The 14,002-nt window shown below is 42.3% G+C and overlaps 1 protein-coding gene across 1 annotated transcript in view; it reads left to right on the top strand.

Moving 5' to 3' along the window:
• The window catches only part of stard5 (StAR related lipid transfer domain containing 5), a 32,305-nt gene that overhangs the window by 4,450 nt on the left and 13,853 nt on the right, over nucleotides 1–14,002 (top strand). The window contains exons 3-4 of the mRNA XM_084307477.1: nucleotides 1,619–1,751; nucleotides 10,474–10,591. Of these exons, the coding sequence (XP_084163603.1) occupies nucleotides 1,619–1,751; nucleotides 10,474–10,591 (251 nt within the window). The remainder of the gene's footprint in view (nucleotides 1–1,618; nucleotides 1,752–10,473; nucleotides 10,592–14,002) is intronic.

Here is a 14,002-nt window from a genome sequence, read left to right as displayed (position 1 = left end):
TTATTATTATTATTATTATTATTATTATTATTATAAAAAAAATTATAATAATTTTCATAGTCGACTAATAGTCGACTATCGGCTAATTTCGGCCAATCAAAGTCGACTATCCAAATCCTTAGTCGGGGACAGCCCTAGTAAATACTATCAAACTTTCCAAAGACCAGAGTTGGGACGGGCACGCGCGCACACAAACACACACAGAAAGGGAGAATGGCTTATATGAATTATCCAGTTTATATATCAACTTATATCAACTATCCAGTTCGTTTTTATAGTGTAACGTTTGGTTACTTGAAGGAGAGAGAGAGAGAGAGAGAGAGAGAGAGAGAGAGAGAGAGAGAGAGAGAGAGAGAGAGAGAGAGAGAGAGAGAGAGAGAGAGAGAGAGAGAGAGAGAGAGAGAGAGAGAGAGAGAGAGAGAGAGAGAGAGAGAGAGAGAGAGAGAGAGAGAGAGAGAGAGAGAGAGAGAGAGAGAGAGAGAGAGAGAGAGAGAGAGAGAGACTGAGACTGAGACTGAGACTTGTTACGTGCAACGCTAGTCAGTCTCGGAGTTGTCTCGGAATGGATTTGGTCGTTTTTTTCTGCGTCTCCATAGACTGTGCCGCACCACCGTTTTAAAGTCTTAGTGAAGATTGATTTATATGGAAACCGATTTATGTATAATTTAGCTAGCTCGCCAACGTTACTGTGATTAAAGCAAACGTAAAAAATAAAAATAAAATTATATATATATATATTTTTTTTATATATTTCTATTATAATTTATTCAGGGGGGGCGGGGGGTCCCGTTGGCGGGGCGGGAAACACTGAGCATCTGTAATGTACCATAACTTTAACACACTGCTATTTGTACATTTAGGTGGAAGCCGTTTCTCGAAAGCACCTTACAGTATTGTGAGGTCATACATCTTTTTATTTTATTATTATTTTAATAAATCAGTTTATTCAGATTTTTTCAATTAACAAATTTCACAAAAGATGAACAGAAAATTAAACATACACACCTACAACACTCCCGCCCCATCCCAAGACACCCACACCACTCACATCCCCAAAGCATGAAAACATTGAGCATGAAAAAAGTCACAAATGAACAAATAATACTACAGTACAAACAATCTATCACCACTGATTTCCCAAAACGATTAGATTCCGATTCACAAGGTCCCGAATCGATTTCCGATTAAATTCGATTCAATGCTATACAATGTAAATGGTTCAAGTAACCCTCTAACATGTTGCATTGTTAAAAATATCAATGTTTACATTAGGAATTGACTCAGCAGTTACATTAATGAACTTTTTATTGGAACATTGGCTTTTGCATATGTCACGTCTGGGTGACCAGGAAGGGAATTGGCATAATGAATAAATTGGGGATGAAAACAAAAATATATATATTTATTTTTTTAAGATCGATCTTGGGATTTTATGAATCGATAATCGCTAATTCAAATGAAGATCGATTCAGAATCGGGAAATCGATTGACTAAATATCCTTTCAATGAGAACCTTATTTCTTCTAGATTTAGAGCCTGTAGGAACTCCTTCATCCAACTGCGTGGGTTCGACATCACTCTTTACACCACGTGTTCTGCTCTGTACTTTCATTGGCAGCTACAAGGGAGAGGGCACTGTCAACGGCAACCCAGAGAAGGTGTGGGAGTGTCTGAAGCCGGTACCCAGCGGCATGCGGGTCAAATGGGACAACAACGTGAAGAAGTTTGAGCTCCTGGAACAAGTTACTGAGGTTTGCTGACGACTTGCTTCTTTCTATACATCTGTCTCTATACACCTGTTTCTGTACACCCGTCTCTGTACACGTGTTTCTGTACACCTGTCTCTGTACACCTGTCTGTACACCTGTCTCTGTACACCTGTCTCTGTACACCTGTCTCTGTACACCTGTCTCTGTACACCTGTCTCTATACACCTGTTTCTGTACACCTGTCTCTATACACCTGTTTCTGTACACCTGTCTCTATACACCTGTTTCTGTACACCTGTCTCTATACACCCGTCTCTGTACACCCGTCTCTGTACACCCGTCTCTGTACACCCGTCTCTGTACACCCGTCTCTGTACAGCCGTCTATATACAGCCGTCTCTATACACCCGTCTCTGTACACCCGTCTCTGTACAGCCGTCTATATACAGCCGTCTCTATACACCCGTCTCTGTACACCCGTCTCTGTACACCCGTCTCTGTACACCCGTCTCTGTACACCCGTCTCTGTACAGCCGTCTATATACACCCGTCTCTGTACACCCGTCTCTGTACACCCGTCTCTGTACAGCCGTCTATATACAGCCGTCTCTATACACCCGTCTCTGTACACCCGTCTCTGTACACCCGTCTCTGTACACCTGTATCTATGTCTATATACACCTGTCTCTGTACAACTGTCTCTATGTCTATATACACCTGTCTCTATGTCTATATACACCTGTCTCTGTACAACTGTCTCTATGTCTATATACACCTGTCTCTATGTCTATATACACCTGTCTCTATGTCTATATACACCTGTCTCTATACACCCGTCTCTATGTCTATATACACCTGTCTTTATGTCTATATACACCTGTCTCTATGTCTATATACACCTGTCTCTATACACCTGTCTCTATGTCTATATACACCTGTCTTTATGTCTATATACACCTGTCTTTATGTATATATACACCTGTCTCTATACACCTGTCTCTATGTCTATATACACCTGTCTCTGTACAACTGTCTCTATGTCTATATACACCTGTCTTTATGTCTATATACACCTGTCTCTATACACCTGTCTCTGTACACCTGTCTCTATACACCCGTCTCTGTACACCTGTCTCTATACACCCGTCTCTGTACACCTGTCTCTGTACACCTGTCTCCATATGTCTCTATACACCTGTCTATATACACCTGTCTCTATACACCTGTCTATACACCTGTCTATATACACCTGTCTCTATACACCTGTCTCTATACATGTCTCTATACACCTGTTTCTATACACCTTTTTCTATACACTATCTATACACCTGTCTCTATATGTCTCTATGCAGGCAGTCGCGGGTTCCGTGTCTGTGTGAGAACAGCGCGTGGCACACAAAGTCCGACTTCAGAGCGGGCGAAAGTGCACGGAGGAAGGCACATTTATATTGGTCAGCTGCAGGGTCATTACAATTTTACAGTTTTCTTTCGTTTTCTTGTTCGCCCAATAATGTCAACCAAATGAAACCAATGGAAAGACACACACACGCGTCGCCAACAAACACACTATTCTCCCCCGCCGGACTCTCAGACACAGCTGATCAAATAAAAAAAAATAAACTTACATACTGAGCTCCTCTCCAGTTGAACTGCTACTGTGTTTAAATCTAAATAATCCTCTGCCATTGTTGTAACATGTCATCTGTTCTCGAGTCTAGTATTCAGTCTCGTGAAGTTAAATTCTCTCTAGAAGTGAAACTGAAACTTAGCAAGGATAAGTTGTTAAAGGGACAGTAGGCAATTAATTTATTCAGTGGATGCCTGAACACAGAATGACACCAGTATCACTGACTACCACGGCAAGCCTATAGAAAATTATTCTATTTAATAATAATAATTATAATAATTATCATAAATATATAATAATAATTATAAATTATTATAAATAAATAAAAAATTATAAATATATTTTTTTCTGTTGTACCGAAATCGTACCGAACCGTGACCCCAATACGGAGGTACGTACCAAACCGTGGCTTCTGTGTACCGTTACACCCCTAATACACCTGCTTCTATACACCTGTCTCTGTACAACTGCTTCTATACACCTGTCTCTATACACCTGTGTCTATACTCCTGTCTCTATAAACCTGTTTCTATACACCTGCTTCTATACACCTGTCTCTGTACAACTGCTTCTATACACCTGTTTCTATGGGGGGGAGGGGGGGGGGGGGCAGTGGCTCAGGAGGTAGAGCGTTCATCTGGTAATCGGAAGCTTCCAATGTGTTCAAGTGTCCTTGAGCAAGACACTTAACCCCTAACTGCTCCTGGTGAGCAGGTTGACACCTTGCATGGTTGCCTCTGCCGTCAGTGTGTGAGTAAATGGGTGAATGTGAGGCATAAGTTGTGAAGCACTTTGGATAAAAGTGCGTTATACCTGTAAATGCAGTCCATTTTACAGTGGCTCAGGAGGTAGAGTGATCGTCTGGTAATCAAAAGGTTCCCAGTTCGATTTCGGCTACTCCCGGGCAGCGTGTCAAAGTGTCCTTGAACAAAGACACCTAACCGGGTTAGCTCCTTGCATGGTTGCCTCCGCCGTTGGTGCGTGAATGTGTGAGCGAATAGGTGAATGTGAGGCAAACGTTGGAAAGCACTTTGGATAAAGGAGCTATATAAATGCAGTCCATTTACCAGTAGAGCATTGACCTGGTAATCAGAAGGTTTCCGGTTCGATTTAGGCTCCTCCCGGCAGCATGTCGAAGTGTCCTTGAGCAAGACACTTAACCCCTAACTGCTCCTGATGAGCAGGTTGGCACCTTGCATGGTTGCCTCCACCGTTGGTGTGTGAATGTGTGAGTGAATGGGTGCATGTGAGGCACAAGTTGGAAAACGCTTTGGATAAAAGTCCTATATAAATGCAGTGCATTTACCATCTACAATAGTGTCCAAGCATATACTTGAGGGGCATGTTTTTATTTATTTAATATTTGTATTTAGCTCAGCCTGAAAATATGGTATTATTATTTTCTTTTGATTGATTGATCTTTATTTCTAGCTTGATCACAACAAACATACAAATCACAGTAAAGACAAAATGTAAACATAAACAGCTAATTCTGAGTTTTGAGGCTTTAAAGTTCCTGGAGCTGGTAAGAGGGATTAGCATAATGAACTACTGATCCCACAATGCACAGTGTAAACTACTGATCCCACAATGCACAGTGGCATTGGAGCACCACAGACCTCTCACGGGTGACGTTATTTCCGGCCGCTCTCCTGCAGCGGTAGGAGAATGAATGGGCTATTAATAGATCCCTCTTGGCTCTGTCTGTGCTTCGTGCGGGCTGTGTTCCCCCGTGAACAATGCCCTCTAATATACATCTCTCTCTCTTTCATATGGCTGTGGATTCCCCCCCCCCCCCCGAAGCGGCAGTTCTCTCTGCAGAAGCTAACCGCAGTAACTACGCAAACAGTGAAAATGGCTTTTAAAGTTCTTTGACTATCCAACGATTTAGTAGTCACTGCAATTCTTTATACCGTTTTCTCCAAAACAGAGAAAGATTGAACTCTGAAATGTTGTCACATGATAAAAACAGATATTGAGAAGTAAAATTGCACTTATTTTGGAAAAAGATTTTAGTTACTGCGGTTAGCTTCCGCAGGGCTAAAGAGTTAAAGTCACTAGCCAAAAATTGCTTAGCGTCGCAGATCAGGTCACCCGACGTCACCAGCGTCAGTGCAACATCTGGTCATTTAGGGTTAGCAATTTGGCTTTTCGAAATTCGACCGCTGACAAAAACATTAAACCCCTTCGGTGAAACACAGTTTCCCGTTAACTCCACAGGCAGTAAGGACAGCATTACTGGCAAACGGGAAATAAACACCTTTCACCATAGGTGGGGAAGAACAGATTGATTGATTGATTGATTGATTGATTGGAACTTTTTTTTCATTATTTTTTATATTATCTTTTCCCCCCTTCTGTTTCCGTTCTTCCTCCCATCCCAATGTTAGTTGTTATGCCAATTCCCAATCCCCTTCCTGGTCGTTGCGCACTCTACCCCCTACCGTCGGTCTGGGAGGGCGGAGACTATCACATGCTTCCTCCGACACGTGTGTAGCCAGCCCACCGCTTCTTTTCACCTGGCAGCGCGGACTCTCACTGGGAGAGTGTAACGTGTGGAAGGTCACACTACCTCTCCCAGATCCTTCCCTTGCTGTGCAGGCGCCCCGACCGAACTGTAGGAGTCGCTGTTTACAACGACCAGGACCCACCCACGCCGGCTTCCCACCTGCTAACACTGCCAATTGCCTTAGTATGGACGGTCGGCCAAGCCGGAGGCACCACAGCTGGATTCGATCCCACTGGCTCTGTGGTGGTAGACAGACGCTTAGTCCGCTGCGCTACCCGGCCGCCCGATTGGAACTTTTATTAACAGATTGCAGAATGGTATTGTACGGCTCAATACAAACAACTGCTAAGAGGATTTTCAATTCACCAAGACATTTATGACATACATGACTTACAAATATACAGTACTGTTTCAGCAAGACATTTATGACATACAAGACATACAAATATACAGTACTCTAAGAAAAAGAGAAAAATATATATTCATTCGAAGGGGAAGAGACTGTACATTGGAGGGGGTTGGTTGGGTGGGTTGGGGGGTTTGGACATTTACCGGGGCCAGTTTCTAATTGCAGCCACCCGTAGGTGCTCTTTGAGAGCGGTTTTGAAGGAGGGTAGGGAAAGGGATTCACATTATTTTACGGCTGTGGGTAGGGCGTTCCACATTATTGTGGCATAATTGCGAAACGTGTTTAGTCCCTTGTTTGAGCTGAATCTGGGTTGAACATGATTTGTGGAGCTCCCTCTGGTGTTGTGATCGTGGAATTCACTGACCTTTGGGAAATATTTCGACATGTACATGGGTATCTTAGTGGTGTAGTGTATCTTGTAGACCAGGCCCATTGCAAGTTGCTGTACTCTGAGTCTGTCGTCTACTCTAAGCCATCCTAGGTTGTCAAAGTGGGCAGGGGTGAGGTGGGTTCTAGGAGTAAGGCCAAGCAGTAGTCTGACCAGTTTGTTTTGTGATGTTTGTAGTCTTGTTTTTAGCGCCTTTGAGGTGCTTTGGTACCATGAGGTGCAAGCATAGTCGTAGTACCTTTGAATGAGTGCTCCTGCCAGAGTCTTCAGGGTATTCTTGTTTACCAGTGAGGAGATCCGGTACAAGAATCTTGTTCGTTGGTTGAATTTTTTTATTACAGGATCCGGTTGCTTGTCATGATGATGCGTGAGAGGACTATAGAGGCGGACCGAATTACCTGGGAGAGTGGGTCGACCTGAATGCCAGCTAAATGGGGCACATTCAACCCGCTGACATTGAAATAGGTGCTGCTAGGTCGGTTTTGGCTGAAAAATCTGTGAATTTCATCATAGTAGTGTTGTAGATTCTGTACATCCATATCTGTCTGAATATATCTGCATACAATCCTTCGATATACCTACTTATACACCTGCATATAACACATATAACTGTATGATAGCATGTGCTGTGCAACAATGCTGTATATACCAAATATATATTTATATTTATTCTTACCGTATATATATATATATATATATATATATATATATATATATATATATATATATATATATATATATATATATATATCCACATCTGTCTGTATATACCTGCATATAATAATTTTTACATATCTTTAGTCTTAGATCTTTAGATACTCCTCAGACATTCTTTGACAATTTTACAGCCCAAAATACAAAAAAGATCCAGGCGGAATAGGTAACAAAGGGTTGAAGAAATATTGTCTGAACTGTCAGATGCAAACTGGCTGTGTGACATAACCGAGCATCTCGCTCAATTGAATAAGAAGCTGTAGGGACGCAAACAAGTCCCACCCAAAACTTGACCAATATAGTTGTGAACTGAGACAACCCTTATTTTGTTATTTTTTAGTACAGTTACAGTTGTGCGTTCATGCAGACACATAATAGCAATTTCATTACGAATTGAAAATGGGGGACCCTGATGTAAACAAGTCGAAAGTCTTTCTCTGGTCTGCATCCCCTTAACAATTGTGTGTATTGAGCTGTACTGTACTGTACCCATTCTGCAATCTGTTAATTAAAGTTAATTAAACTATCTTCCATTAGTTGGATGTATGGCCTCTGCAAGGTTGTGTGCAGCCATTTGTTTTTGTAACATCTGCTACATCTGTCCCACGTGTTCTTTGCAGCTCACAGTTGTTAGTTCTGCCCCTCTTGACTGTGACAAAAAGGTTTTGAACAAACTTAATGTCATAGCTTGTATTTGATGATATTCTTCTTTGTTATTTACTTGAATGGTTTGATCATTGATTGGTGGAGTAATATGGGGTTCTGATAAACTAAAATTATTTGTTAAAATAACATAAGCTAACATATATTTTTACATTTATGCAAATGAATATGCAATATGTATAACTTGAATAAGTAATAAATACAGAAACACCATGTTTAACAATATGTAAATGTGTAGCTACATTTATTTTACATTACATTAACATTTATACGTCTTTGGCCCTTTGAGGGCAACCATAATGCTGATGTGGCCCTCTGTGAAAATGAGTTTGACACCCCTGCTTTAGATACTAGGGGTGTAAAGGTACACATATCCGTACCGAAACGTTTCAGTACTGGACCTAAGGTTCAGTACGGCTCTGTACAGAACGAATACAATGGTACGTTAACCACTAACGAACGCTGCATGCAGAACTTTGTTTCGCGTGCAGAATAGAATTCAAAATTCGATTATTAATTCCAATATAGAATATTCGTTGACAGCCCTACAAGTACAATTAGTTACTGCACACTACTACATGACTCCTGAGTGGAACATGGAAAGCCAAACTTTCCCCCACTGTACCGAAAACCTGTACCAAACCGTGACTTCAAAACCGAGGCGCGTACCGAACTGTGATTAAAAAAAAAAAAAAAAAATCTGGGGCTGAAGTTGAATAAAATATTTATGACTGTTAGAATGCATTACTCTCTGTCACAGTGATCTCCTGGTTGTTCCCCACTTAGGTTATCTAACTATCACGCCACCGCAACTAGAAACACTGGCCTGGCCTGCTTCTAAGTTCAGTGGCATGACTGCGAAAAAAAAAGAACAAATTATTTAAAAAAAGAATTATAATACTTTAATTTCTTTTTCAAGTACCACCAACAGGGGGCCCAAGTACCACCGGTGTCCTTCTGACTCCCTGATCAGAAATTTAGCGAGGAGCACCTGTGCATGGCCGGTTGATGATTGAGTGATCCACTTCCACTTACGGATAATGCCCCCAATGGTGCTTACTGGAAGATTCCGAAGTTGTGAAATACATCGCTAACCAATTCCATTTTCATGATTTGCAATCTGTTTGTGAAAAGCTCTTTGCTTTTACCCATCATTAGATGTTTCTTGGGTGGCACCTTGGTAAAAAAAAAAAACGTTTATAGCCCATCAATATATTCTATGGTAACAAAAAAAACGTTTATAGCCCATCAATATATTCTAACCCAGTTGACATTATTAGCATAGATAGGAGGTAGAGTTGCCTCCTAATTAGTTTTGGTTTTCAGCTAGTTCCTTGTCGTTCCTTGCTGTGGTGTCTTAGAGTGTCCAATACTTTTTTCCTGTTTCATTGGTTTTAATTTATCTTTCCAACAAAGAAGGATCAGAATGTGATCTGGCTTGATGTAGCTGATACCGATCAATACATATGCTGTGATCGGCTCCGATTCCGATTCCAATCAATCTGGTTTGATCGGGACATCCCTATTCTAATACTTTTGTCACTCAGCTTTTCAACACATGTCATTACATAATTCCTCATAATTATATGGTACACACAGTGATGTAGTTATGAAATAAGATAAGATAAGATTTTCCTTTATTGATCCCCTTGGGGAAATGCAGGCGTCATAGAAGCATGGAGGAGGGGAGGGGGGTGGTACAGGTATGGGCAGGGTAATAGTAGAAAGACATAAATATAGGCAATACAATTATAGTAAAGATAAAAATAAGCATATGACCAAGTAAGCAGTGTAATCAAAGGTGCAGATGAGGGTCTGTATGCCCTATCAGTTATATTATACATTACAGTAAATATGGTCAATATCACGTAAGATAAGATATTCCTTTATTGATCCCCTTGGGGAATTTCTGGACTTAGAATCTGAATATATACCATGAGTAAGTAAGTATACAGTATACTAAAATAAAGAATACTATAATTATAACTAGGGATGCTCGATATTGGCTTTTTTACCGATACCGATATACCGATATTGTCCAACTCTTAATTTCCGATACCGATATCAACCGATACCGATATATGCAGGGTTTCCCCCCCAAAAAAACTGAATAATTTCAGGTAATTAACATTACATGTCTCTTGTTGTGGAATTAACACAACATTATGCATACTTTTGACAATAAATAAAATCAGAATTTGTTCTTACTTGCTTGCCTGGGTAAATAAAGCTTATAGAACTTTTTTTTTTTTTTTGGGAAAACCGATACCGATATTTTTCTATATCAAATTTTAATGCCGATATCGGCCGATAATATCGGACATCCCTAATTATAACCAATACAGTATAAATAATAATATTCCTACACCACATAAATATAAATCACTTGTTAATTTCCTTGTGTGTTTTGCTTTGTTAGTTGATTCTGAGTCTTTGTGTGTCCCCCTCACGCAGGACATCTCGGTGTGCCGCACCGTCACGCCGTCAGCAGCCATGGGCATCATCGCACCGCGAGACTTCGTAGACGTTATTTTAGTGAAGCAGTATGAAGACGGTGCCATCGCATCAAACGGTAAATAAGCCACTCGTTATCATCTCCTTTCCTTTCTTTCTATTATGTATTTGTGACTTCAGAAGACAATTTTAACTACTACACCAGCAGTTCTCAACGTGGAGTCCTGATGTAGTTCCAGGAGGTCTCCAGAAAGCTTATTAGGAACAGTGTATTCTGATAGCCCAGGTTGTTCTGAAAATAAGTTGTACATCACTTCATTGTAAAATACAGGGTTGGGGTTATACAAGCAGTTTTTTATAGAAGTTGACCAGGCGAACCTAAAATATCACACAACAGCTGCGACCGCTGAACATTTTCTCTAATATTCATTCATTCATTCATTCGATCAACTCGAAAATTCATTGAAGACACGTCCTCATTTCCAATGACGACGAGCATACAAACATACTAATGAATACATGATACATTCAATGAAAATACTATGCAATAAGTGCAATCATAATACAAATGTGTACAATCAATTTAAACAATTACAGATTCTCGTGGAATGGTTGGTGATCAAGGATTTAAACTGACCTAAGGATAGCAAAGTATTGAGTTTTAGAGTTTGTTGTATGATGTTCCAAGTGTCAGGAGTACAGAAGCTAAAAGCAGATTTCCATAGAAATTAGTACAGTGAGAGAGTGTATAAGAATGACTATTCTAGACAGTTGTAGAATTCTGGATGAAATCACATGTAACAACAACTATCTAATCAAATGGGCGTCCTTGGCCAATTACATGTCAATTACATATCAATTTGGGGGTCCTTAACATGGAAATGTTTGAGAACCACTGCACTACAACACACAGTAAGGGAGCCTGGTCTATTTCCATATTGCCGCTTTTAGATCAAAACCTGGTATCTCCCCGAAAGGTTAACATTACTCAAGTGTTAGCATTAGCCCTCTCACTGCCACACTACCAACCGGTTAACCCTTTCAACACACAGAAGGTTAACCTTTTCACTGCCACACAACAGCCGGTTAACCCTTTCACTGCCACACGACAGAAGGTTAACCCTTTACTATCACACAACCGACGGTCGCCGTAGGTTGTGTGATAGTAAAGGGTTAACCTTCTGTCGTGTGGCAGTGAAAGGGTTAGTACTAGGTGTTACAAAGGGTCAGATTAAACCGAATATATATATTTATTGCTTGAGATCCCTTGTATAATATTTGTATATCGTTTGATATCCCTTGTATATTCTTTGTATATATACACGGAATATCCCTTTACCTGGGTACAAACCAGACCATAATATTCGCTCTCCTATTGGACAGCGACCCCTAGGCGCCAACGACCATACCCCCAATGGCAAGTTCAAAGGCAACGCCAAGGCATGTCTCAACATGTCCAGGTTTGTGCAGTAATACGAGACAGAACTGAGGTTGGCACTAGATAATTCACCTTACGTATAAATACGGCGCAGGTGGATACAGCAGCACTTAGCACTAAAACGTTGATGCCTTCACCACGAGACAACGTGTAGTGAAGTGGGCAACTTTGCCTCTGAATAGAGCCTTGAGAACCGCGTGCGAATAGATTGCTAAAGTGTCAGAGTTTAACGCAGTACCGTTGAGTTCGACTTATTCTAATGTGAAGTAATAGTCTATCATTTATAGTGTATCAGTGACCAGCATTACCACCGGTTCGTCGTGTATATAGCTAGTGCACTTATCCAGGCTGGGCGGCCTAAACTCGTGCCCCCACCCGAGGAGTCCTAGACGAGAACCGTTGGATATGTACACCGGAGAACCTACACCGGCGACTGCAGAACCTTTTCTGGTTGGATTATATTGCTTTGGTACCGTGACTGCTGGAGCAGAGAACCGTCTACCCCACTATCGTGTGGGATCTACCCCCCGTGAGGAGCATCCCTCGAGCCCGCCTCTAGGAAGAGGCTGGCTAGCTTTCATCCATGCTGTCGAGCATACTGGATTATAGCTGTTGCTTTGTCTACCGATCAAGGGAGTACTGCACTGGTTCCTGTATCTGGAACCTCGTTATTCCTCGTTGACCCAGACTTTGCACCCGAACATTCCTCTACCCTGCCGGCCTTACACCCGGAGGGAACCCCCCAGTGTCTCCAGCTGGTACTAGTGTGCCTTATGTAATTGCTATGCTACAGGTGGCGTCAGTTTAGACCCATCTTACTATTCTCATTGACTTACGCTCTTGACCTACTTTACGTGTGTTCTTCGCCTTACAAGCCTTACAAGCGCAAGTATAATTCTCAATCTGTAACCTAACGTTGCTTGCTCTGATAATAATAAATACCCTCCAAATAGAACTTTATGTGTCATTGCCGTATTCTTGTGTGGGTGTTCACCATATATATTCATGTACTGTATGGCCAGTAATTAAAGTACATAACTAAGTAGTGGTTTAATAATACCATACTCTCAATACAGTCAGGGAATTGTACCCCTCAGTTACAATTGGTCCTTCGATCAGTGTAATATCTAATATAATATTGATATTAACCATGGCCAGCGGTGAACACTCCCCAAGCGGCTCTCCCAAGCTAGAACACCCGCAGCGCAGACGTCAGCCACCTCCCTATCTAGAGGAATATGCTGTCAGTCTAATACCTAGCTTTAAACAGACGTTAAATGCGGATAAAGCGGATAGTCAAAGCATGTCAAATCCTACCGACCAGGCGACCCTGCCAGTAGAGACCCTAGTGGGTTCTAACGAAACTGACCAAGCTCACGGGGGGGACCAGGGGGGACATGACATGACTATACCCCCAGACAACGTCAACGGTATAATCCCCGGAGAGCTCCAGGATAAAGAAAGCGCTCCAGGGACAGAACCCGACACACGACCAGAAGAGAATCGCGCCCAGGAGATGGACCTCGGGGCGCGCCAAGAGAACCGATCTCCAACGAGCACTGTCAGAAGCCGATCACCTCCGTCAGTGTCATCCCCCAGCGAAGCGGACCAGATGCTGGCGCAGGCATTCATCGCCACCCTGGCAGCCTCCACTGAACGCGATCGACTCCAAGCACAGACGCTTAGTGAGCGCGAACATTCTTCCATGGAACAAGAGCGCCTCCGGGCGCAACAACTAAGTGAGCGCGAACACTCTACCATGGAAAGAGAACGCCTTCAGGCTCAACAGACGAGCGAGCGCGAACAATCTGCAGACCAACGAGAGCGCCTTCACGCGCAACTCCAAGTGCAAGCCCTTAGTGAACGCGAACACTCTGCAACCCAGCGAGAGCGCTTCCAGGCGCAACAAAGGAGTGAAGACGACCGCATACGACTGGAGACCAGACGCCTCCAGACGGAAGAGAACATTGAAAGAGACCGCGCCGATGCACAGCGCGCCGCCGCCAATGCACAGCGCGACGCAGCCCATGCCCAGCGCGAAGCAGAGCGCGACGCAGCCCACGGCCAGCGCGAAGCAGAGCGCGACCGGCT

The sequence above is a fragment of the Notolepis coatsorum genome (assembly GCF_963971535.1).
Source record: "Notolepis coatsorum genome assembly, chromosome: 2".
Lineage (NCBI taxonomy): Eukaryota > Metazoa > Chordata > Actinopteri > Aulopiformes > Paralepididae > Notolepis > Notolepis coatsorum.
The sequence above is the reverse complement of the archived record's forward strand: the minus strand, read 5'-3'. Positions and strand labels throughout refer to the sequence as shown.